The sequence below is a fragment of the Heterocephalus glaber genome, unplaced genomic scaffold, assembly GCF_053883595.1.
Source record: "Heterocephalus glaber isolate CG9 unplaced genomic scaffold, H.glaber_assembly_v1.0 deba00000546, whole genome shotgun sequence".
NCBI lineage: Eukaryota > Metazoa > Chordata > Mammalia > Rodentia > Bathyergidae > Heterocephalus > Heterocephalus glaber.
In genome coordinates, this window is record NW_028258147.1 from 39,808,430 (window position 1) to 39,833,875 (window position 25,446).

General features: G+C 38.8%; 1 protein-coding gene and 1 pseudogene across 5 annotated transcripts in view; one reads left to right on the top strand and one right to left on the bottom strand.

The window, feature by feature from the left end:
• Positions 1-22,553, top strand: LOC106010856 (dystrophia myotonica WD repeat-containing protein pseudogene; annotated as a pseudogene). Its single transcript, XR_015448606.1, has 2 exons — positions 1-15; positions 12,049-22,553. The product of XR_015448606.1 is annotated as a dystrophia myotonica WD repeat-containing protein pseudogene (transcript).
• LOC101713196 (ATP-dependent translocase ABCB1) overlaps positions 1-25,446 on the bottom strand; it is a 152,246-nt gene that overhangs the window by 4,410 nt on the left and 122,390 nt on the right. For all 4 annotated transcript variants that reach the window (XM_087204495.1, XM_004862427.3, XM_013078708.3 and 1 more), the window contains one exon: positions 19,657-19,863. In XM_087204495.1, coding sequence (XP_087060621.1) covers positions 19,657-19,863 — 207 coding nt within the window. The remainder of the gene's footprint in view (positions 1-19,656; positions 19,864-25,446) is intronic.

The window sequence follows — 25,446 nt, forward strand, 5'->3', positions numbered from 1 at the left end:
ATGGATGTGTACAGAGTTAAGCAACACAAAGGCACTATATGGTAGGTTTGCTCTTTATTATGAAAAATAGACATTTGGGCCTTCCACTTGTATACTTTACCATAAATCAGCCTAAATTTTTTAAAGGAAGAACAGTGTTGCAATATTATTGTCTTTGATTTGCTGGATTCATTATGTTCGGGAAAAAAATTGTTAGGAGGAAAGAAATTTTCTTTGAAGCTGTATATCTGCTATATACATGATAATTGAAGCTCCCCATACTTATAACCAACAGGTGATGCTCCCTGCATGATTTTAAAGAAAGTAAAAAGTATTTAGATGTTAGCCTTTTTGTGTTTGTTTTTATGAAGCCATCTTCCAAGATTTAAATCATTTCAATGGATGTTAAGGAACTCCACTTTGATATCTTACTTTTCGTTTTTTGAGTTTTTTTGGTACTGGGGATTGAACTCGGGACCTTGCACTTGAGAGGCAGGCACTGGAACCACTGAGCTAAATCCCCGGCCCGTGATACCTATCTTACTTTTAAAACTGAAGTATGCTTTAAAATTTTAAATAGAGAATTCTCATTAACTATTAAATAGGCTGATAGGGACAGAAACTAAACTATATAGAGGAAAGCAAAAATGAAATGTGATAGCATGTTTATCTAGGCTGAAATTATACTGTGACATTAGGCTCTGATACTTACACCTGGATTTTGCCTATAAAATTTGTATTCTATACAGTATTGGCTATGTTTTATTAGTATATATTTGCAGCACATAAGGATTACATTGATTGGGGGAGTAGGTCATGTACATAATGCAATTTAATTATTAACCCATCTTAATTCCCTTCCTTCATCTCCATCTCTCTTCCTTCTTAGTCCACTTCCCTTTTGCAAAAGTTATATCTCACTGTTTCCTATTATCTATCTTCTTTTTGCTATTTCTCATGTAAGAGAAAGAATGTATTATTTAAGCTTGTGTGTATGATTTACTTCACTTAACGTTATAGTCAAAAGTGCATGCATTTTCCTACAAATGACTCAAATTTATCATTTTACTACTCCACTGTTTATAAATACTGCATTTCCTTTTTTTAAAACAGGCAAAATTTAATAATATGATTTACCAGAACATGAACCTCAATGGGCAATGAACCAATTAAAAATTTCCAACCAGTAGTAATAAATTACTTTTTTTTTCATTAAGCTTACTGTTACAATTTATGTATACAATAGTTACATTCATCATTGGGATCTTGTACCTTTACACGATGTATCTTGGTTCTTCTTTTTTCCCCCATTCCCCTGCCCCCCTTCACCCCCTCCACCCTTCCCTATTGACAATGTCTGTTTCTATTTTTTTCCTTTTCTCATATTTTTTCTTTTCCCTTCTTTCCTTTCCCCTACCCCTCTCACTTCCCCTACTCCTTTAGACAATTTCTTCCTATTTCACAATATCAATTATACATTTTGATCCTTATTTACACTTTTAGTTTTTCACACCAGAGAAACTTCATTATTTACACATGCGTGTCCTATTTAGTTCACTAAAGAGTATGGCCTCAATGTGCATCCACTTAGCTATAAATGTCTCTAGTTTTTCATTCTTTATGGCTGAGGTGTAGTACTCCATTTTACAGAAAAACCACATCTTCGTTATCCAATCTCCAGCTGATGGGCATTTGGGCTGTTTCCAAGTTTGTGCTATTACAAACTGTGCTGCTGTAAACATGGGTGAGCATATATCACTGTGGTATGATTCTTTTGGGAAGATACCCAGCAGAGAAATAGCTGGGTCAAATGAGACTTCTAATCCTAGTTGTTTGAGATATCTCCATATTGATTTCCACAGTGGTTGCACCAGTCTGCACTCCCACCAACAATGGAGAAGGGTTCCTTTCTCCCCACAACCCCACGAGCATTTGTTAATGGTTGATTTCTTGATAGCAGCCATTCTTTCTGGGGTGAGGTGGAATCTCAGTGTTGCTTTTCATCTGCATCTCTCCAATGACCAGTGATGTTGAACATTTTTTCATGTATTTATTTGCTGCTTTTACTTCTTTGTCTGAGAAATGTCTGTTCATTTCAGATGCCCATTTTTTAACTGGGTCTTTATATTTGGGGGGTCTGATTTTTTTAAGTTCTTTATAGATTCTAGATAGTTGATCTTTGTCTGAGGAACAACTGGTAAAATTTTTTTCCCAAATTGTAGGTTGTCTCTTAGCTCTGTTGGAGGTTTCTCTTGCAGGGCAGAAGCTTTTTAATAAAATGAGATCCCAGTTGTTGATTCTTTGTGCTAGTTCCCATGCTACTGAGGATTTGTTCATAAAGTTTTTTCCTATGCTAATGTCTTCAAGAGCTGGGGAAAAAATAAGAACCAAGATAAATCATGTACAGGAACAAGCACCCAATGATAGATGTAAACATATTTTATACCTAAAATGTAGCAATAAAAGAATTTAAGCAAAAAAACAAACAAAAAAAAGAGTTCTACCTAACTTATCTTCCAGCAAGTTTAGTGTTTCTGTTTTAATATTTAGATCTTTAATCCATTTCAATTTTAGTTTAATGTATGGTGAAAGATAGGGGTCTAGTTTTAATCTTTGGCAAGCTGAAATCCCGTTTTTCCAACACTATTTATTGAAGAGGCTATCTTTCCTCCAGTGAGGATGGTTGACTTCTTTGTCAAAGATGAGGTAGCTGAGTCTGGAGTTGTTTCTGTATCTTCTAGTCTATTCCACTGATCCTAAGGTCTGTTTCTTTGCCAGTACCATGCTGTTTTTAACTCAGTGGCTTTGTAGTATAGTTTCAAGTTGGGGATTGTGATACCCCCTGCAATGACTCTGTTGCCTAGAATTGCTTTTGCTCTTCTAGGTCTCTTCTGGTTCCAAATGAATTTTTGGATTGTTTTCTCTAGACCTGTGAAATATTCTTTTGGGATTTCAATCAGGATTGCATTGAATCTGCATAGCAGCTTTGGAAGTATGGCCATTTTAACTATATTGGTTCTTCCTACACAGGAACAAGGGATGTCTTTCCATTTTCTTATATCCTCTTTGATCTCTTTTTACAGAGTGTGTAGTTCTCAATAGAGAGGACTTTTGCTTCCTTTGTTATACTGATTCCTAGATATTTCAATTTTTGGATGCTATTGTGAAAGGGATTGTTTCCCTAATTTCTCTCTCAGTGGGTCTGTTATTTGTGTACAAGAAGGCTATAGTTTTTTTGAGTGTTGACCTTGTATCCAGCTACTCTACTGTATCCGTCAATTAAGTCCAGAAGTCTTTTGGTGGAGTTTTTTGGGTCTTCAATGTAGAGTAGTAGATGATATGTAGAGAATCATATCGTCAGCAAATAATGACAGTTTAACTTCTTCCTTTCCTATCTTTATTCCTTTTATTTCTTTCTCTTGTCTAATTGCTGTGGCTAATGTTTCCAAAATTATATTGAACAGGAGTGGTGATAGTGGACATCCTTGTCTTGTTCCTGATTTTAGCATGAAGTTTTTGACCATTTAGTATGATGTTGGCTGTTGGTTTTTCATAGATAGCCATTATCAAGTTGAGATAAAGACCCTCTATTCCAATTTTTTGCAGGGTTTTATCATGAATGGGTGTTGAATTTTGCCAAATGCTGTTTCTGCATCTATTGAGATGATCATATGGTTTTTGTCCTTGTCTCTGTTTATACAGTGTATTACATTTATTGATTTATGTATGTTGAACCATCCTTGCATCCCTGGGATAAATCTGACTTGGTCATGGTGTATGATCTTCTTGATGACCCTCTGTATGCTGCGTGCCAGTATCGTATTGAGGATTTTTACATCTATGTTCATTGGGAGATTGGCCTGTAGTTCTCCGTTTTGGTTGGATCTTTCCCTGGTTTTGGAATCAAAGTAACACTTGCTTCCAGAAATGAATTTGGGAGTATTGTTTCCCTTTCAATTTCATTGAAAAGTTTAAGGAGTATTGGCAATAGTTCTTCTCTAAATGTCTTGTAGAATTTGGCAGTGAAGCCATCAGGACCTGGCCTTTTCTTTGTTGGTAAATTTTTAATTATGTTTTCAGTTTCACTGATTGTAATTGATGTGTTTAGAATTTTTATGTCTTTTTTGTTCAACTTTGGTAATTCATATGTATCTAAAAATCTGTCCATTTCTTCTGTGTTTTCCACTTTATTAGAGTACAGGTTCTCAAAGTAGGTATTGATGATCCTCTGGATTTCTGCTGAATCTTTTATGATTTCACCTTTTTCATTCCTAATTGCACGGATTTGAGACTTTTCTTTCCTTTTTTTGATAAGGTTCACTAAGGGTTTATTGATTTTATTTATTCTTTCAAAAACCAACTCTTCAATTCGTTGATTTTTTTGTATCATTCTCTTAGTCTCCATTGCATGGATTTCTGCTCTGATCTTTATAATTTCCTGCCTGGTATGAGGTTTGGGTTTGTCTTGCTCTTCTTTTCCTAGAAGCTTAAGTTTCACCATTATTTTGTTTATTTGAGCTTGTTCTGTTTTCCTAGTGTGGGCATTAACTGCTATGAATTTCCCTCATAGAACTGCTTTCATTGTGTTCCACAGATTCCTGTATTTTGTATTGGCATTATCATTTAATTGCAAAAACTGTCTAATTTCTTTTTTAATTTCCTCTGTGACCCATTGGTTGTTCAGGAGAGTGTTAGTGTTATTCAATTTCCATGTGTTTGTGAAATTCTTGCAGTTTCATATGCTATTGATCTCCAGTTTAATTGCACTATGGTCTGATAATATACACGGGATAACTTCAATTCCTTTGGATTTACTGAAACCTGTTCTATGAATTACTATGTGGTCTGTTTTTAGAGAATGACCCCTGTGCAGCTGAAAAAAATATATATTCTGATTTTGTGGGGTGGAACACTGTAGATGTCTATTAAGTCCATTTGTTCAAAAGCTTGGTTCAGTTCTAGCATTTCGTTGTTGATTTTTTTGTCTAGATGATCTGTCTATTTGTGACAGTGGGGTATTGAGGTCCCCCACTACAATTGTATTGGTGCTTATTTAGTTTTTCATGTCTCTTAATATTTGTTTTTTATAGTTGGGTCATTAGTATTTGGTGCATATATATTTATGATTGTCATCTCTTCCTCTTGGCTTGTTTCCTTTACAAGGATGTAGTGACCTTCTTTGTCTCTATTAATTAGATGTGGTTTGAAACTTACTTTATCTGTAAATAAGATAGCTACCCCTGCTATTTTTCCTGGTTTCTGTCACATGGAAAACTGCTTTCCATCCTTTTACTTTCAATCTATAAGTTTCTTTTTGAACTAGGTAAGTTTCTTGTATACAGCATATTGTTGGATTTTGCTTCTTAATTCATTCTGCCAGTCTGTTTCTTTTGATTGGTGAGTTGAGGCTATTGACATTGATGGTTATAAGTGATATATATTGACTTATCATTGTCATGTTATTTTCCTGTTGCTGGCTCTTTTTCATTTTTTCCCCATCTCCTTTTAATTTCTTGCCTTACCTGATGCATGTGTTCTGTTGGGCCTCATGGAGTTGTGACCTTCATTGTCTTTTCCTAGGATATTTTTTAGAATTGTTTGGAGTGCTGGTTTCATATTCATGAAGTTTCTCAGGTGTTCTTTGTCATGGAAGTATTTTATTTCCCCATCAATTTTGAAAGATAATTTTTCAGGATACAACGGTCTAGGTTGGACTTTGTTTTCTTCTATGGCTTGAAGTACCTCACTCCAGGCTCTCCTTGATTTGAGGGTTTGTGTTGAAAAGTCTGCTGTGATTCTGATGGGCTTTCCTTTGCATGTGATTTGTTTCTTTTCTCTAATTGCTTGTAGTATTTTGTTCTTCTGTTTGGTTTCTGGGATCTTGACTATTATATGTGTAGGTGTAGATATTTTTGATCATGGCTAGTTGAAGTCCTATATGCCTCACTGATCTGTATGTCAAATTCTTTTGATCTGTTTGGGAAGTTTTCTGTCATTGATTCTGTGAACAGTTTTTTTTATGTCATTTGTACTTTCTCCTGCTTTTTCATGGACTCCTATCAGTCTTATATTATTCTTCTTTGTGTTATCTAGGAGCTGTTTGATTGATTTCTCAACGTCTCTTACTAGTTTTAAGAGATCTCTCTTTTCATGGACACATAAATTACTTTATATTCAACCCATCTTATATTCAATAAACTGCCAAATCTTGGGCTCTACCTTGTCTCATATTTTTAAGTGGGCATTGAGAAAAACTCGTCTACTGTTTTGGTTGGATAAATGTTTTCTTAACTTGTTGTAAAAGTGAAATTAAAGGTATACATATATTAATGTCATAGTTGGTTCACTTTTGTGTACCCAAGGAAAAAATGAAAGCCACTATTTCTTTAATATACATGGATAGTTCTTTGCTGAGAATTTTCAAGCCATATCAAATTAGTAGAATCACTCAATATCATCAACTGAAGAGTAGAAAACCTGCTGTCATACTCATAAAATATTACAGTGCGATAGGAATAGGTCATCTACATCTTCAAAACTGAACTCATTCAACTATAAAAATACAATATTCAACATGAGTGTTTAAATTTGATGAGAACATTTAAATGTTCAGTAATCTGAACATCATAAAAATCCCCAAAAATTCAAGCACCAAATGCTTTTGATTCCTCTTATTTTCTGCATTCCCCTCCCCTCCTATCCCATCAACCCTTCTTCCCCTCTTTTACAAAGCTTTGTTTCCATTTTATCCTTCTTTTCTCATTTTTTTTGTCTATTCTCTTCCTCCCCTTTTCCCTCCCCCCTCCATAGTTCTCCAATTCTTTGGAACAATTTCTCCCTATTACACAATTCCTATTATATAGTTTGGTCCTCATTTACACTTTCAGTTTCTTACACCAGAGAGACAATGCAATACTTACATATGTGTGTCTGATTTATTTCACTTAAGAGTATGCTATCAAGGTGCATCCATTTATCCTTTCTTTATGGCTGAGTAGTACTTTGTTGTATAAAAAAAACCCACATCTTTTTTATCCATTCTTCCATTGATGGGCATTTGGATTGCTGCCATGATTTAGCTCTTACAAACTATGCTATCATATACATGAGTGTGCATATATCACTGTGGTATTATGCTTTTAATTGTTTTGGGAAGATTCTCAGAAAGGGAATAGTTGGGTCAAATGTGCCTCTAATCCTAGTTTTTTGAGGAATCTCCACATTGATTTCCATGGTGGTTGCACCAGTCTCCACTCCCACCAACAGTGGAGAAGGGTTCCTTTTTCCCTATACCCCTGCCAGCATTTGTTGTTGATTGATTTCTAGATAATAGCCATTCTTTCTGGAGATGGAATCTCAGTGTTGTTCTAATTTCCATTCTCTCAAATGGCCAATGCTGTGAATATTTTTTCATATATTTATTTGCTGTTCATCTGAAAAGTGTGTATTCATCTCAGATGCCCATTTTTGCATCAAGTCTTTAAATCTGGAGGATCTGATTTTTTCAATGTTTTATATGTTCTAGATATTAGTCCTTTGTCTGAGATAAACAACTAGGTAAAATTTTTACCACTGTGGGTTGCCTTTTCACTCTGTTGGTGATTTCTTTTGCTGTGCAGAAGCTTTTTAGTAAGATGAGATCCCAGTTGTTGATTCTTTGTGGTATTTCCCACGCAATCAGGGTTTTGTTCATGAAGTCTTTGCCTACATCTACCTCCGCAAGAGTTCTACCTACTGTCTCTTCCAGCAGATTCAGTGTTTCTGTTTCAATATGTAGGTCTTTAATCCATTTGTATTTTAGTTCAGTACATGGTGAGAAACAGGGGTCTAGTTTTAGTCTTTGGCATGTGAAAAGTCAATTTTTCCAGTAGGACTTATTAAAAAGGCTATCTTTCTTCCAGTGAACATATTTGGCCCCTTTTTTGAATATAAGGTGGCTAAGTGTGTTTAGGGTTGTTTCTCCATCTTCTAATGGTTCTATTGATCCTCAATTCTGTTTTTTGCTTGTACCATGCTGGTTTTTTTTTTTATCACAGTAGCTCTATAGTACAATTTCAAGTCAGGGATTGTAATGCCCCCTGCCTTGCCTTTGTTGCCCGGAATTGTTTTTGCTATTCTAGGTCTCTTGTGGTTCCAAATAAATTTTAGGAATGTTTTCTCTTAGTTCTGTGAGGTATGCTAATGGTATTTTGATTGGGATTGTAATAAATCTGTGTAACAATTTGGGAGTATAGCCATTTTCAGTATGTTGGTTCTTCCTTCTCAAGAGCAAGGGATATCTTTCATTTTCTGATATGCTCTTTGATCTCCTTTTTCAGAGCACTGTAATTTTTGATGTAAAGATCTTTTACTTCCTTTGTGAGATTGATTCCTAAGTAGTTCATCTTTTTTGATGCTATTGTGAAAGTCATTGTTTCCCTAATTTCTCTCTCAGTGAATTTATTTGTGTACAGGAATGCTATTGATTTTTGAGTGTTGACTTTGTATCTAGCTACGCTACTGAATTTGGTTATTAAATCTTTTGGTGGAGTTTTTAGGGTCATCTATGAGTATCACCTCATCTGCAAATAATAATAATTTAACTTCTTCCTATCTTATCCTTATTCCTTTTATTTCTCTGTCTTGTCTAATTGTTCAAATGTTTCCAGAATTATATTGAATAGAAGTGGTGATAGAGGACATCCTTGACTTGTTCCTGATTTTAGAGTAAAAGATTTCAGTTTTTAACCATATAGTATGATGTTGGCTGTTGGTTTGTCATAGATGGCTTTTATCAGATTGAGATAAAGACCATCTATTCCAATTTTCTGTATGATTTTTATCATGAAGGGGTGTTGGACTTTGGCAAATGCTTTTTCTGCATCTATTGAGATAACCATGTTTTGCCATTCTAGGTCTCTTCTGGATACAAATGAATTTTAGGAATGTTTCCTCTTGGAATGTTGTCATTGGCTCTGTTAATATGGTGTATTATATTTATAGATTTGCCTATGTTGAACCAGCCCTGCATCCTGGGATGAATCCTACTTAGTCATGCTGTATAATCTTCATTATGATTTGTTGCATTGTTTGCCTGTATCTTATTGAGGATTTTTGTGTTTATGTTCATTGGGAGATTGGCCTCTAGTTCTCTTTTTTGGTTGGGTCCTTCTTTGGTTTTGGTATCAAGGTAATACTTGCTTCCAGGAATGAGTTTGGAAGTATTGCTTCCCTTTTAATTTCATTAAAGAGTGTGAGCAGTAGTGGCATGGGATCTCTAAATTTCTTGTAGAATTCGGCAATGAGTCCATAACGACTTGGGCTCTTCTTTGTTGGTAGTTTCTTATCATTTAAATTTCATTGACTGATATTGACTTATTTAGAATTTTTATAACTTTTTGATTTAACTTTGGTAATTCATATTGTCTAGGAATCTGTCCATTGCTTCTGTGTTTTCATCATATTAAAGTACAAGTTCTCCAAGAAAGTATTGATGATCTTCTGTATTGCCAAAAGATTCACTGAGATTTCACCATTTTCATTCCTAATTGCATGGATTTGAGTCTTTCCTTCTTTTTTTTACAAGGTTGGCTAAGGGTTTGTCAACTTTATTTAATCTTTCAAACAATCAACTTTTTGATTCATTGATTCTTTGTATTGTTTTCTTAGTTTCAATTGTATTCATTTCTGTTCTGATCTTTATAATTTTCTCCCTTGTATGAGCTTTGGACTTGACTTGTTCTTTTTCTTGTCATTTGAGGTTCAACATTAGTTTGTTTATTTGAACTTGTTCTGTTTTCCTGATGTGAGAATTTACCACTATAAATTTCCCTCTTAGGACTGCTTTCATTGCATCTGATAAGTTCCAGTATGTTGTATCTGCATTATCACTTAACTGTATATACTGTTTAATTTCTTCTTTAATTTCCTCTGTGACTCATTGGTTGTTCAAGAGGGTGTTCTTTAGTTTCTATGTGCTTATGGAGTTTTTGTGGTTTCTTTTGTTGTTGATTTCAAATTTCATTGCACTACAGTCAGATAATATGCATGGGATAATTTCAATTCTTTTGCATTTATTTAAGCATGTTCCATGGGCTTGTATATGGTCTATTTTGTAGAATGTCTCATGTGCAGCTTAGAACAATGTGTATTCTTATGTTGTGGGGTAGAACACTGTAGACATCCACTAAGTTCATTTGTTCACAGGTTTGGTTCAGTTCTGATCTTTTTTTGTTGATTTTTGTTGAGTTGATTTTTGTCTAGTTTTGTAACAGTGGAATATTAAGGTCCCCCATTACAACTGTATTAGTGCCTATTAGATTTTTCATGTTTGTTAATATTTGTTTTATATAGTTGAGTGCACCAATATTTGCTGTATATATATTTTTATTGTTATCTCTTCTTGGAATTTTTCCTGAACAAATATGTAGTGACCTTCTTTGTCTCTTGATCAATTTGGCTTGAAGTTCACATTGTCTTCAAATAGAATAACTGTCCCTGCTATTTTCTAGGTATCTATTGCATAGATTATTCTTTTCCATCCTTTGATTTTCAGTCTGTGAATTTCTTTTTGAACTAAATGTGTTTCTTCTATGCAGCATATTGTTAGATCTTGTTTCTTGATTCTTTCTGCCAGTTTGTTTATTTAAATTGGTGAATTGAGACCATTTACTTTGATGGATATAAGTGATATGTATTGGCTTATCCTTGTCATATTATTTGCCTGCTGTTGGTTCCCAGTCTTTCCCTGCTGTTTAACTGCTTGTCCTCCCTGGTGGCTTATATCTACTGGTGTTCTCAGAATTGTGGTTTTCATTATCTCTTTCTAAAATGTCCTGTAGAACATTTTATAGAGCTGGTTTAGTAGTCATAAGTTTCTTCAGTTGTTCTTTGCTATGAAACCATCTTATTTGTGTGCTGATTTTTTTTCTCTCTTTTTTTTTGCACTGATTTTGAAAGACAGGTTTGCAGAGTGCATCAATCTGAGTTGGAAGTTATTATTGTTCAGGACCTGAAATATTTCACTCCAAGCTCTCCTTGACTTAAGGGTTTGCATTGATAAGTCTGCTGTGATTCTGAAGGACTTTCTATGGAGATGCTTTGTTTCTTTTCTCTAACAGCTTTTAATACTCTGTTCTAGTGCTGAATTTCTGGAATTTTGATAATTATATTCCTTGGTGTAGATTTATTTTGGTCATGGCTAATTGGAGTTCTACATGCCTTACCTATCTGTATGTTAAATTGTTTTTCCATGTTTGGGAAGCTTTCTGCCATTACTTCTGTGAATAGTTTTTTTATGGCATTTTCTCCATCTCCAGCTTTCTCATTGACTCTGGTCAATCTTATGTTGTTCTTCTTTGGATCATCTTGCAGTTATTAGATTCATTTTTCATGGCCCCTTGCTATTTTTAAGATATCTTTCTTTTTGTGGTAGCTAACCACAATCCTGTCTTCTAGATTTGATATTGTGTCCTCACCTTCGTTCAATCAGTTCCGTATACTTTCAAAGGAAATCTTAATTTCCTGGATATCTGTTTGAATCTGCTTCATAGATTCCATTTCTTTCCTATGTTGGACATTGATGGTTTCAATCATTTTCCTAAGGTCCTCTATTTTTTTATTTGTGTCTACTTTACATTCTTTGTGCATGTCCTTCATTTTGATCATTTCTTTTTTTACCTGAGAGATTATTTTTTCTATAGCCTCATGCGTGTGGTTTTTGTTTTTTAATTCTGTGGCTATAATTACAGAAAATTCAGGTGGGTGGCTTCCGGTGTCCTTTATCTCATTGTGCCCTGGACTTTTCCTTAGTGGGCTAGAGGTCTGGGGTTGCATTTTGCTTCTGTGTCTTGTCATTTTCTAATTTTTAATTTCATTTTGTTTTCTGTGTTGATGCTTGTAAACTTCTTATGGAAGATTGCTTTATCACTAGTATGAAGGCTTTCCTAGAAAATGTCTATTCCTCAGAGATGTCTTCTGGACATATGTGATTCTTGGTCTTTGTACCTGTCCCAAGATCCTCCCTTCCCAATGTATTAAGGATCAGAAGTTGCTATCCGGGCCTCCCCCCAGACCCTGGTGCTGCCCTAGCCACTGCATCCCCAGCCCGGCTCTGCCTCTACCTCTGGCCTCGCCGTTGCAGGCCCGGCGTCGTCCCTGCCGCCTGCAGTCCCTGGCCCGGGCCCTCACTGCCAGCCTTGGGCCTCAGCCTCGTGGGCCTCAGGGATCCCGAAGGCTCGGGGCCAGGGAGCCGCCCTGCCACGCTCGTGGGATGGGCGCAGGAGACTGCGTCTGCTTCATCTTGGGCCGCAAGCTTTATTTCTATCCCAGCTGCTGCCGCCCTGGGAGCCAGTGGTCCTTTGACCTCAAGAAGCCCATCGACAAGCAGATCTACAAGGGCAACCATCCCACTTGCTATGACTTCAACCAGTTCACTGCTGCCACGGAGACCATCTCCCTGCTGGTGGGTTTCTCGGCCAGCCAGGTGCAATACTTGGACCTCATCATGAAGGACACCAGCAAGCTAGTCAATGAGGAGCGGCTGACTGACAAGACCAAGGTAACATCTCAAGTGGCTGTGTGAATCTGAGAGCCTGTTCCTGGCTTCCCATGCTAGCGGCCACCTGTACCTGTACAATGTCAGCCACCCATGTGCCTCGGCCCCACCCCAGTGCAGCCTGCTGAAGCAGGGCAGGGGCTTTGCTGTCTATGCCACCAAAAGCAAAGCACCCTGCAACCCGCTGGCCAAGTGGGCAGTGGGCGAAAGGCCCCTCAACAAGTTTGCCTTCTCGCCTGACGGCCGCCACCTGGCCTGTGTCAGCCAGGACAGCTGCCTGTGCATCTTCCACTTTGACTCTGTGCTCCTGCAGGGGCTCATGAAGAGTTCTACATGTACTGGCGCCCCGACGGCTGCTCTGTAGTGACAGAGGGTGAAGACGACCTGGTCACCATGTGGTCCTTCACTGAGGGCTGCGTGGTGGCTCGAGGCCACGGTCACAAATCCTGGGTCAACGCTGTGGCTTTTGGCCCCTATACCACGCGGGCTGAAGAGGTGACAGCGGGCAGTGGTGACGGGGATGGGAGTGGCGAGGAGGAGGAGGAGCCTGAGGCCGCTGGCCCGGGCGCAGGTAGGGGTGCCCCGCTCTCCCTGCTGCCCGAGGCTGGGTCCATCACTTACCGCTTCAGTTCAGCAGGTCAGGACACGCAGTTCTGCCTGTGGGACCTCACGGAAGACGTGCTTTCCCCACACCCGCCCCTGACCCGCACACACACTCTTCCTAGCACCCCGGGTGCCACGCCGCCAGCCACTGGCAGCTCGAGGGGTCCGGAGCCTGGCCCGGGCCCCCTGCCCCACTCCCTGTCCCGCTCTAACAGCCTCCCGCACCCAGCAGGCGGTGGCAAGGCTGGCGGCCCAGGTGCTGCATCGGAGCCCGGCACGCTGTTCAGCATTGGCCACTTTACCACACTCACGCTGCAGGAGCGGCAGGACCAAAGGTCCGAAAAGGAGCACAAGCGCTACCATAGCCTGGGCAACATCAGCTGAGGCGGCAGTGAAGGCAGTGGTGGCGACAAGCCCAGCAGCCCTGCCCCCTGCAGCTGCCTGGACCCTGCCAAGGTGCTGGGCACCGCGCTGTGCCCACGCATCCACGATGTGCCATTCCTGGAGTCCCTGGTGTGCAAGAAGATCACCCAGGAGCACCTGACAGTGCTGTTGTTCCTGGAGGACTGCATCATCACCGCTGCCAGGAGGGCTTCATCTGCACCTGGGCCTGGCCTGGCAAGGCAGGCATCTCCTCCCAGCCAGGCAACTCCCCAAGTGGCACAGTGGTGTGAAGCCATGGATGTTGAGGTCCTCCACCCCATGCTCCCAGCCTCCTGGCCATAACCCTCCCTGCTGACTTCACAGATCAACCTGTTAACAAGACTAAGCACAAAGGAAGGACTGCTCTGGTCTCCTGGCCTGCACAAATATCAGGGGTCCCCCAAACTGGCCCAGACATGGGGGACATAGTGGCCCCTGTGACCTCAGCCCTGTTCCCACCCATTGCCAAGTACTGTAATCCTTCCACTGAAACATCAGTGTTAACCCATATCCCTGTCCCTGGCATGTGACTGGTCATTCCTGGGGAGAAGCTCCCTGCCACCAGAACCCCAGTTCTGCAGTGTGCCCCTGGGTGAGAGGGCAGAGCAGGGCATGGCTCCCACTCTGAGCCCCTACTCCATCCTGCCCCTTGCTGTCCTCTGTGCTTTTGAAGAGTGTTAAGTTATGGAAGTCCCCAGGGCCCTCTTTGTCCCCCGGGACCTCTTATTTATACTAAAGTTCCCAGTTTGCAAAAAAAAAAGAAAAAGAAAAGTTGCTATCTGTTTGGCTCAGCACCCAGTGCTTTGGTACTGGATTATGGTGATGGTTAAGACCCCAATCAAAGTGTTGTCATACAAGGGAGAACAACTGATTACAATAAATATGACATTCTGGCTAAAGTAGTACAATTAACAATAACAATAGCATCAAGCACAGCCCAGAAATTGACAAACTGGTAACTATTAATTTGGTACCTTTAACCATAGGAGCAAGATCTACAGTTAAGTAACAAAATCCAACATAATCCAGGAACTTATATGCAATGAGTTTCCCCTTAGTGGAGTGGTTTTACTCTATGGTGAGTGAATTTAAGAGGGATAGGGGACAAAATAGAAAGATAAATTAAGGGAAATACAGTAGAGGCAAGGCTGGAGGACAAAGGATGATCATCTAAGCTTTGGGAAACTGGAGAAGAGGGAAGGAGAGAAAGAATGAAAGATGAAGCAAAAGAATTTCAAAGTGAACCACAAAGACAAGAGACAATGTTCACTTACATGAAAATATCCTAAAATCAAGACAGATAGGTGAGGAGAGAAGGAAGATGAGTAAAACAACAAAAAAATAAATATAAGAACCTAAACAACCTAAGGAAAAAACCACCAACTAGACAGAAAAAGTAAAATGAAAGAAAAAAAATTCTTCTGGTGTCCACAGTTCTGTGGTACTGTCTAAGGCAAGTATTGTCCCCATACTGTGCTGGGTAAACCCTGCCAAGTCTGCAGTAGGATTAGTGCTGGGTACAGGGCTGATTTGGGGCTCCAGATATGAAAGCTGGTGCCGTTCTTCAGCCAGCAGCTTTCCAGATGTCCTGGGGGCTGCCCACTCAGATTTCCTCACAGTGATTGCTTCTCCACCACTCTCCCAGTTGCTGTGGTGCCCTCAGGCAGGGACAGCCCAGGGATGCTTCCCGTCCAGTGTACAGCTGGCTCCTCCTGGTCTTTGCACAGCCTCCTCTGTTTCAGCCCCACTGGCAGGTCTCTATCCTGTCGCACTGCTTGTTGTCCAGTGGTGGTGGGGTACTGTCGCTGCTGGGGCTGCTCAGTTTCCCTTCAATCTCCTCTCCAGTGGGTTAAGTGCTGACCTCCCAAGGTTGTTCAAATTCCGAGCATCTGCATCTTTCTCTCAAGCCACTGGTTCCCCACTCACTTCCTTCACTGCCTCCTGCTGCGCTGCAGTTCCTAACTTTGTTGTTGCTAGGGTAACCAGTTAGCAGCTAGGGCACATGACAGAAAAGAAAAAGCTGGCTGCCCACTCACTGGGGAAGGAGCAGTTTCCTGGTGGCTCCTGTGTGCTGGTGAAATGCGCTGCCAGGCTATACAGTCTGTGTGGAGGAAGGCAGACGAGGCAAGGGGCCTTATAGGAGCCTTCAGTAAGCGGCACTTTTGAAGTCCATCAATTTTTTGAAGACTTCCCAGTATGGCGATACTTGCTTAGTATACCATGCAGCTGCAGCCCTGTGGGCTGGTGTGCTGTTTTATGAAGTCCTATGCCTATGTTTTGTTTGATCTATTAGTCTCTTTTTCAGATTGCTTTTGATGTCAGGATGTATGTCTCTCCCATTCTTCCAATTACCTGTGTTTTTAGTTAATTTTCTCTGAGTAGCTCCAATGTAGCTCCTCCTCTATTCAGCCATGTTGCATACCATATTTTCTTTAGTCATTCATCTTCTGATAGACATATAGGCTGCCTCCAAGTTTTAGTTAAATCTATATATCGGTTTTGTGAATTTGGACATTTTTTATTATATTTATTCTGCCTATCAAAAAAAGGGGGATATCTTTCCTTTTTCTGATGTCTTTCTTCCTCGATCTATTTCTGAATGATATAATTTTTGTAAAAGAGGTCTTTCACTTTCTTGGTTAGGTTAATTACTAAGTATCTAATTTTTCTTGATGTCAACAGCATCAATTCTCAATAGAATGGTATTATTTTCTTAATTTCTTTCTCAGTGAGTTCATTAGTGGTGTATGAGAATGGTATTGATTTGTAAGTGTTGAATTTTGTAAACTGTTACACTATTTTATTTGATTATTAATTCTAGGAGTTTCTGGTGTAATTTTTTGCACATTCTATGTGAATGATGATGTCATTTGCAAATAAAAGTTGGCTTCTTCCTTTCTCATACATATGCCTTTTACTTCTTTGTCTTGTCTGATTGCTCTGGCTAAAGATTTGACTACTATATTGAAGAAGAGTAGTCATAGTGGACATTCTTGTCTTTTTCCTGATTTTAGAGGGAAAGCGTTTAGCTTTTCCCTATTTAATATGATGTTGGCAGTAGGTTTGTAATGAATGGTTTATATCAGAATGAGATAAGGTCCTTCTATATTTTCTTCAGGGATTCTATCATGAATAGATTGATGTTGGATTTTTGTCATGGCTTTTTTCTGCATCTATTGAGATGATTGTATGGTTTCTGTCTTTACTTTTGTTCATGTGTTGTATTACATTTACTGATTTTCATGTGTTGAAACAACCTTGCATCCCTGGAATGAAGCCCATTAGGTCAGGATGGATGATGCTTTTGATGATTTCTTGTACTCTGTTTGTCAGTATTTTTGCATCCAACATTCATTAAAGAGATTACTCTGTAGTTCTTTTTGGTTGGAGTTTTGTCTGGTTTTGGAATCAGAGTAAAGCTTGCTCCTAGGAATGAATTTGGGAGTACTCTTTTCCTTTCAGTTTCATTAAGGAGTCTGAAGAGTACTGGTGGGAGATATTCCTTGAAATTCTTGTAGAATTTAGTGGTGAATCCATTATGTACTGGGCTTTCCTTAGTTGGTAGGTTTTTTTATTACTGAATCAGTTTCATCATCTGTTATTGAATTCAGTTTTCATATTTCTTGGTTCAGCTTTGGTAATTCATATGTATCTAGAAATTTATCCATTTCTTTTGAATTCTCCAATTTATTGGAGTATAGGTTTTCAAAGTTTTCAAAGTAGCAATAATTTTCCGGATTTCAGCAGTGTCTGTGGTCTCCTTGTTCATTTCTAATTGCATTGAATTGGGTCCTTGTTTTCCTTTTTTGTACAGTTAAAGATTTGTCTATTTTGTTTATTCTTTTAAAGAACCAGCTCTTCGATTCATTGATTCATTGTACTATTTTAATCTGAAATCATTTCTGCTCTGATCTTTACAATTTCCTTCTTTATGCTAGTTTTGTATTTGGATTGTTATTTTCCTAGGACCTTGAAGTGCATCCTTGGGTTATTTGGGCTCACTCTGGGTTTTTTGTTGTTGTTGTTGTTGTTTTTTTCATATCAAGAAACAAACTCAGGACTTTGCGCTTGCCAAGCAGGCAAGGCACCACTGAGTTGAATCCCCGGCCCTTCCTTTGTGTTTCTGATGTGGGCATTCACAGCTGTAAACTTCCCTCTTAGGACTGCTTTGTGTCCCATAGGTTATAAAATGTGGTACCGGCTTTTTTATTTGTGATATTTAACACATCTAGTCTGGTGCTCAGAACAAAGTTTCCCATTTGAAAATGGAGAAAACCCCTGCTGATGTTTTGGCAGACTCAAAACTAACTCCACCATGGAGCTTCGCTGCCTTAGAAGGCAAATACATAGAAGTGTCTCATGTGAGTGTAGTTGTCACCAGGTTGCACTGATAGCACTGATCCTCCTGAGGCAGGGGAAGACAGTGTTATAACCCTATAGGAATGAGAAGCTAAGCCAGCCTCTGCAGGAGTAGGTGAGTCCTAGTGCTAATCACTCAGAAGTGGATCTGTAGATAGATAGCAGAACTTAAATGGAAAAAAGAGTCATGGTGTCTACAGGTGTGCTGTGTGACAGATACAGAAGAATCCAGAAAGGTGGGGTCTCTGTGTAAACCCCAGAGTAACTGGTTATACTTAAATACTGGATAATAGTCATTATCTATGTTTGTGTTTTATAATCTGCATCACCCAAGCTATTTAAATCCCAGACTACTGCTTTCTACAGCCAGAATTTCTTAGTCAGTACATTTAAGGTGGGGCCTAAAGATCTGCATTTCTAATAAGTTCCCATGTCCATCCTTTGAGAACCACTGATTTCTCATTAGCACAGGGTGTCATAATTTTATACTTTCAATGCTTAAGTCTCAAGAAGAGTCAATTGTCCATGGTTGGACTAGACTATTAAAGAAAAGGGGGACAGTGACGCTTCTTTAGCCTGTGCTTGGAGGCAGCAGTATTTAAATAAGAGCTTAAAGACAAGGGAAATCTTGGAAGAAGTTAGGGCCATTTGGTGCTGCTACCCTTCACCTGAGAAGACTGCCCTCCGCATTGGGTAGAAATTATTGAGCTTTATTTTTAGGGGCACTATCTTATAATAAACAACATAACAGTGAAAATGGGAAGAGGTAGGTTAGCTAAATTGCTATGTTTTTCAAAACAGGATCTAGCCAGCCCTAAGAGATGAGAGTGGTTGCATTTATCTAACTTGCTAGAGAAATTTGGAAAACATCCATAACACAACAGCCCTGGGAAGATTTCATCAATCAACCCTATAAATGGATCTTGGGGCCCACAACATGTACAATTAGAGATTACAAGATACCACAGTCACCCCGGTGGTTATTCATAGAGAGCCCTCTTTCTGCCACGGGTCAGTTTCTCTGGCCTGGCCTGACTTTACAGGGCCATGCTTAAAGCTTCAAGAAGTTCTTCAAGGTTGTAGAAGGAAGTGAAAAAGGAAGAGATCATCATGCTTGCTTCTCAAGCAGTGTCAGAAGCAGCATGGCCACTGATGCTGCCTGTAGGCTTGTAGGGCTTGGACTTGGAGGGAAAAGCCTCCCACACATCCTTCTTATTCCTAGGATTAAAGCTGGAGGAGCCTCAAACCCACAAATCCAAGAACTATTCTAGGTCTCTTCACCCTGCAGTTTTTCCCTCACACATTTTTGCTTTCATTCAGGGAGACTCAGGTGACCAAGTAAACAAATTGCTAACTGGGACAGGAACTGTGATAAGAGCCTTTCAGTAAACCCCAATATAGAATGATTGAACCTGTCAGGCCCTGGATTTTATCCTCAGTACCACAAAGGAAGGATGGGAGAATGGGAGAATGTGGGTGAGGGGAGGGAAAAAGGAAGGAGAGAAGGAAGGAAGGAGAAAGAAAGAAAGAAAAGAAAGCCGAGCATGGCCATGCATGCTTGTGATCCCAGCACTTGAGAGGCTGAAACAGGACAATAACTGTGAGTTTGAGCCATCCTGGTCTACAAAGTAAGACCCTGTCTCAAAAAACCAAAAAAGATTTTAAAAAATAAAAGAAAAGGAAGAGAAGAAAAAACAAACGTCAAGGGAGTGAGGCTGCTACATGCTCCTGGTCTCTTACTGTGGAGGGACACTTACCTCGGGCAGCGACTCGATGAACTGGTGGATGTTGGCCTCCTTGGCTGCCTTCACGATCTCTTCCTGTGACACAGTCCTGCTGTTGTCCCCATAGGCGATGTTCCCCCCGATGCTGCAGTCAAACAGGATGGGCTCCTGGGACACAATGCCCAGCTGTGCTCGCAGCCACTGGACATTCAGTTGCTGTATTTCTGTGCCATCCACAAGCTGAGAAGAGTGAACACGTCAGTCCCAGGACCAGGACACTGAATTTAGCAAAATCAGCACCGTTATTTCATACTTCAGAAGAGTCAAGATTAAGGAAAAGATTTTTTTTCTTTACTTTGGATTGTCAAAGTTAATCTGACAAGGCCATAATTTTACACTTTCAGAAAACACTCTGTTTGTAATTTTTCAACCCTTGGTTCTGACATATGCCCTAGCAGGCAGAAAAATATTCCTCCTCTCCTAAGGTATCCATGTCCTAATCCTGGGAACCTGTGAATATATTGTTATATGTCAAGGAGGGATTGAAGTAGCCTATGGAATTATGGCTGACAAAGAGCTAACCTTAAAATATTACAAATATTTTGGATCACTCTGGTGAACCCAACATAATCATAAAGTTGTTAACTGGGGAATGGGGAGGCAGGAGAGTAAGAATCAGAGAATGCAATGAGGAAAGCTTTGCCAGTCCTTACTGGCTCTGAACGTGGAAGAAAGGGACACAAGCTAGAAAAGGCAGGAAAATGGATTGTTCCTTAGAGCTCACAGAAGAAACACAATTCTGGTGAGACACTGATGCTAGGCTGATGAGAATTACTTTGGATTTCTAACCTTTGTACAGTAAAGTAATAAATTTGTGTTGTTGTCACCACTAAATTTGTGGTGAACAGTTATTTGAGCCGTAGGGAACTAACACACTATCTCCTTCTTCTAGGCTGTATCCTGGCATTCTTATTCTTACACCCCAGCTTTTCATAGAAAAAGTGGACTGGATCAGAGTGAAAATAAATAGTAACTTTGACCACATGCTGGGTCTGTAGGCTGGGTTTCTGATCTGACTCAAGTTTGAAGAACAAGGTGCAGTGACTAAATGGAGGAAGTATCAAAGGGCAGCTGCTATATTTCTCAGCAGTTGTTTATCTTGGACAGAAAATGTCTCTGACTTACTTGTCTTGTGGGAAAATTAATGGGAATGATGACAATTCCTCATCTCACAAAACTGAGAATTAAATGAGATCACATATGGCCCCATGTAGTAGAGCACTAAGCATAGGGTAAGCGCTCAAGGGCCAATAGCAATGTGTAACTGTCTGTGATGCACTTGGAACTGTAGATGAAGAGACAGACAAGCACAAGGAAGGATAGATGGAATCTTCAGTTTTGAGCCAAAGAGGAGGAAAAGAGATTTCCTTCTATCTAGTAATCCAGCTGCCTGAGTGTCCTGTAGAGCCTGAGGGCCACTTACAGAGAACAAGCCCTACTCTCTGATTCACACATATCTCCACAATAATATGCTTTGCAGAGAATTTTCTGGTATTCATATGACAGAGCTGTTCATGACCTTTCAGGAGGACACCAGGGACTCAGCTTTGAGTTTTTCCCATAGTGGTGTTAAGTGTATAGGAGGTCACATATGCTCTGTATATTCCCATATGCCTTGCTATGGTCTCTGAGCTGGTCAAAGGAAAGTACATCTTTGCTGAAGGAAAACAGCTTGTTCTTGTAAAAATGGCAATAAGGGATGGAAAGTGAAACCATGGCCTTGCTGGTCCCAAGCCTGGGTTCCTAACAGTATTAATGGGTGAAGCTACAAAATAGAGAGTGGAAAGGGGCAGTAAAAGCTACACATAGATGTGGCTTAAGCAGCAGATCTTTTTATATGAACATGGTACTTGAGAAATGGAAAGTTGAGAAAAGGCAGAGTTAAAAAAATTCTTCCAGGTTTATACTCCTGGGAGTAAAACAAATGCTATCTAACTAATATAACCACAGGCAAATCTGAATGGTACCAGTAAGTTTTAATAAATTTCTTCATTACACTGAATACATAACAAGCTTGAGCCTCCGTATCTCTGTACAAAATACACTAGAATTGCAACTAAAACCTGTTACCTGTTACCTAATATATTCTTTCTTTATGAGAAGCATGTTTTGGCCAGGAATTTAGCTCAGTGGTTCTGCCGCCTGCCTTGCAAGCACAAGGGTCCTGAGTTCGATCCCCAGTACCAAAAAAAAAAAAGCATGTTTTGAAGCTCAGAGTATAAAAGAGATCAAAGCATGACTACCTTGGCCAAGGCTTGGTAATGGTTTGCTGTTTTTATCACAGTAGCTTTGTAGTATAATTTCAAGTCAACGATTGTGATGCCCCCTGCCTTATCTTTGTTGCCAGAATTATTTTGGCTGTTCTGGATCTCTTCTGGTTCCAAATGAATTTTAGGAATGTTTTATCTAGTTCTGTGAGGTATGCAAATAGTATTTTGATTTGGATTGCATTAAATCTGTATAACAATTTTGGGAGTGTGGCCATTTCCACTATGTTGGTTCTACCTACCCAAGAACAAAGGATATCTTTCCATTTTCTGATATCTTCTTCAATCTCTATTTTGAGAGTACTGTACCAATTAGACAAGAGAAAGAAATAAAAGAAATAAGGATAGGAAAGGAAGAAGTTAAATTATCATTATTTGTGGATGATAAGATACTCCACAAAGAAGATCCCAAAAACTCCACCGAAAGACTTCTAGATTTAATAACCAAATTCAGTAGCATAGCTGGATACAAAGTCAACACTCTTATTTAAAAGAACTAACATTCCTGTACACAAATAACAAACTCACTGAGAGAGAAACACAGGGAAACAACATCTTTCACAATTGCATCCAAAAAAAAAAAAAAAAAGAAATACCTAGGAATCAACCTAATGAAGAAAGTAAAAGATCTTTACATTAAAAACTACAGCACTTAGAGATCTATTTAGTTACTTTTCAGTGATGCACTTTGGGCATGGCTAACTATAATGTTTAGCCATAGCCCCGAGATTTGACCACTTTGGTTATTTTGGAAAAGGAGGGTGCAGTGTAGTTAGCGCACTAACTGAGTTCCCTAGGAATGTACTCTAGTATGGTTAATGTCCAATCTGAGTGATGGCTTACAGAGAAAAAGAATTGTGTGACCCTGTTAATATCAAGTGAAACAGCTATAGTAGTAATGCCTGAGACAAATTTGATATTAACATACTATAAGAACCAGTTATGTATTACTCTTAATCTTAAAGAAACTGGCAATTATGATGTAAACATTAAGGTGACTCAGGTATTGCCTTACAGCTCATAGGTACTAAATGCAACAGCTGTATCTTTGCTAATTGTAGAAAAGAATTCAACAATAATTTTACAGAGTTAAATATCAAAAGATTTATGGTTATGGCTATATTAAAGGTATAGAGTTTGGGAATGGAGGGATGCAAAAGGAAAACTTTGAAACCTTAAACTCTATGATGAAAGAAGGACGAGAAAGAAGTGGTACAAAGGATCTTATTGGGAGCAGAAGGATGGTGATAAAACCAGCTAAAGGCAGAACAAAAAACTGGAAAGAACTAGAAGATAAAAGAAAAAGAGGGAGAAAAAATTATATGGTGAGTAAAAATATGGCAGAAGTAATTAATGGGAGAAATATTAAAAGGGAAAAGAGGAAAAACAGAGAAATATAAGAAAAAGAGATTAGAAGCAAGGCTGAATGACAAAGGAAGATTACCTAAGCTGCAGGAAACTGGTAAAGAAGACAGGAAAGAGAGAGAGAGGGAGAGAGAGAGAGAAGGGGGGGAAGAGAGAGAGAGAAAGAGAGAGAGGAAGGAAACTAACATTAATGCTTGCATTCACAAAAAATCAAAAACAAAAAAAATGAAATAAAACAAGCAGAGAGAGAGAGAAAGAAGAGAAGAGAGGAGACGAGAAGAGAAGAGAAGTTTCTCTGTGATTTCAAGCCTTTGGGTATCTTTTGTGGTCCACTGTGGCAGTGTCCCATTAAAGATATGTCCCTGCTCCTAGTGGAGGACAAAGGAGGCAGTCAGAGCCCAGATCCATGTTTGTTCACGGCACAATTAAACAGGAAGTTAAAAATTATAAACTAGTGCACTCAACTTCAGGACCTCACTGTCACAAATAGACAGGTCAACTTGGGAAAAAAAATCAACAAATTAATACCTGAATCAAACCAAACCTTTAAACAAATGAACTTAATAGATATCTACAGAGTGTTCTATCCAACATCAACAAAATACACATTCTTCTCAGCAACATATGGGACTTTCTCCAAAATACACCACATACTAGCCAATAAAGCATGCTTAATAAGTAAATGCAAAAGAATTGAAATTATCCCTTGCATATTATTGGACCACAGTGCAGTGAGGCTAGAAATCAATGGCAAAAGACACCACAGAAACTATGCAAACACATCAAAATTAAATAATACTCTCTTGAATAGTCAATGGTTCACAGATGACATTAAAGAAAAAAATTATTGTTTAAAATCAAATGATAATACCACTGTAACATACCAGAACCTATGGGATCCAATAAAAGCAGTCCTAAGAGGGAATTTCATAGCAGTGAATTCTCACATTAAAAAAAAACAAAAACAGAACAAGCTCAAGTAAAAAACTTAATGATGCATGTCAAGGTCATAGAAAAACACTAACAATTCAAACCCAAACCTAAGATGATGAAGGAAATTATAAAGATCAAGGCAGAAATTAATGAAATTGAGACTTAAAAATACAAAGAATCAATGAGTTAAAGAGTTGGTTCTTTGAAAGATTAAACAAAATAGACAAACCCTTAGTAAACCTTACCAAAATAAGAAAAGAAAGGACCCAAATCCATGCATTTAAAAATGAAAAAGATGAAAATCACAATGGATTATGTCAAAATCCAAAGATTATTGGTAACTATTTTGAGAATCTTACTCTAATAAAATGGAAAATTCAGAGAAAATGGAAAAATTCCTAGATACATATGAACTACCAAACCTGAACCAAGGAGATACAAAAATCCTGAATAAGCCAGTATCAGTCAGTGTAACTGAAGAAATAATAAAAACTACCAAGAAAAGCCCAGGTCCCAGAAGATTCACAAGAAATTTAGAGAAGATTTAATGCCAGTATGCCTCAAATTCTTTAATGAAATTTAAGGGAAGCAGTACACCCAAAGTCATTCCTGGAAGCTAGCATTATCTAGATTCAAAAACCAGAAGAGGACCCAACCAAAATAAATAAATAAATAAATAAAAGAACTGCAGGCCAATCTCTTTAATGAACTAGATGCAAAAGTCCTCAGTAAGATACTAGCAAACAGAAAGCAGCAAATCAGCAAAAAGATCATATATCATGACCAAGTAGGATTCATTCCAGGTATGCAGGGATGGTTCAATATACGCAAATTAATAAATGTAATACGCCACATAAACACAAGGACAAAAATCACATGATCATCTTTATAGATGCAAAAAAGTACTTTACAACATCCAACATCTAATCATGATAAAAACTCTGAAGAAAATAGGAATAGAAGGTCTCTATTTGAACATAATAAAAGCCGTCTATGACAAAGCAACAACCAACATCATACCAAACAGATGAGCTGAAAGTTTTACCTCTAAAATCAGGAACAAGACAAGGATGTCCACTATCACCACTTCTGTTCAATGTAGTCTTTGAAACATTAGCTAAAGCAATAAGACAAGAGAAAGAAATAAAAGGGATATGGATAGGGAAGGAAGAAGTTAAGCTATCATTATTTGCTGATG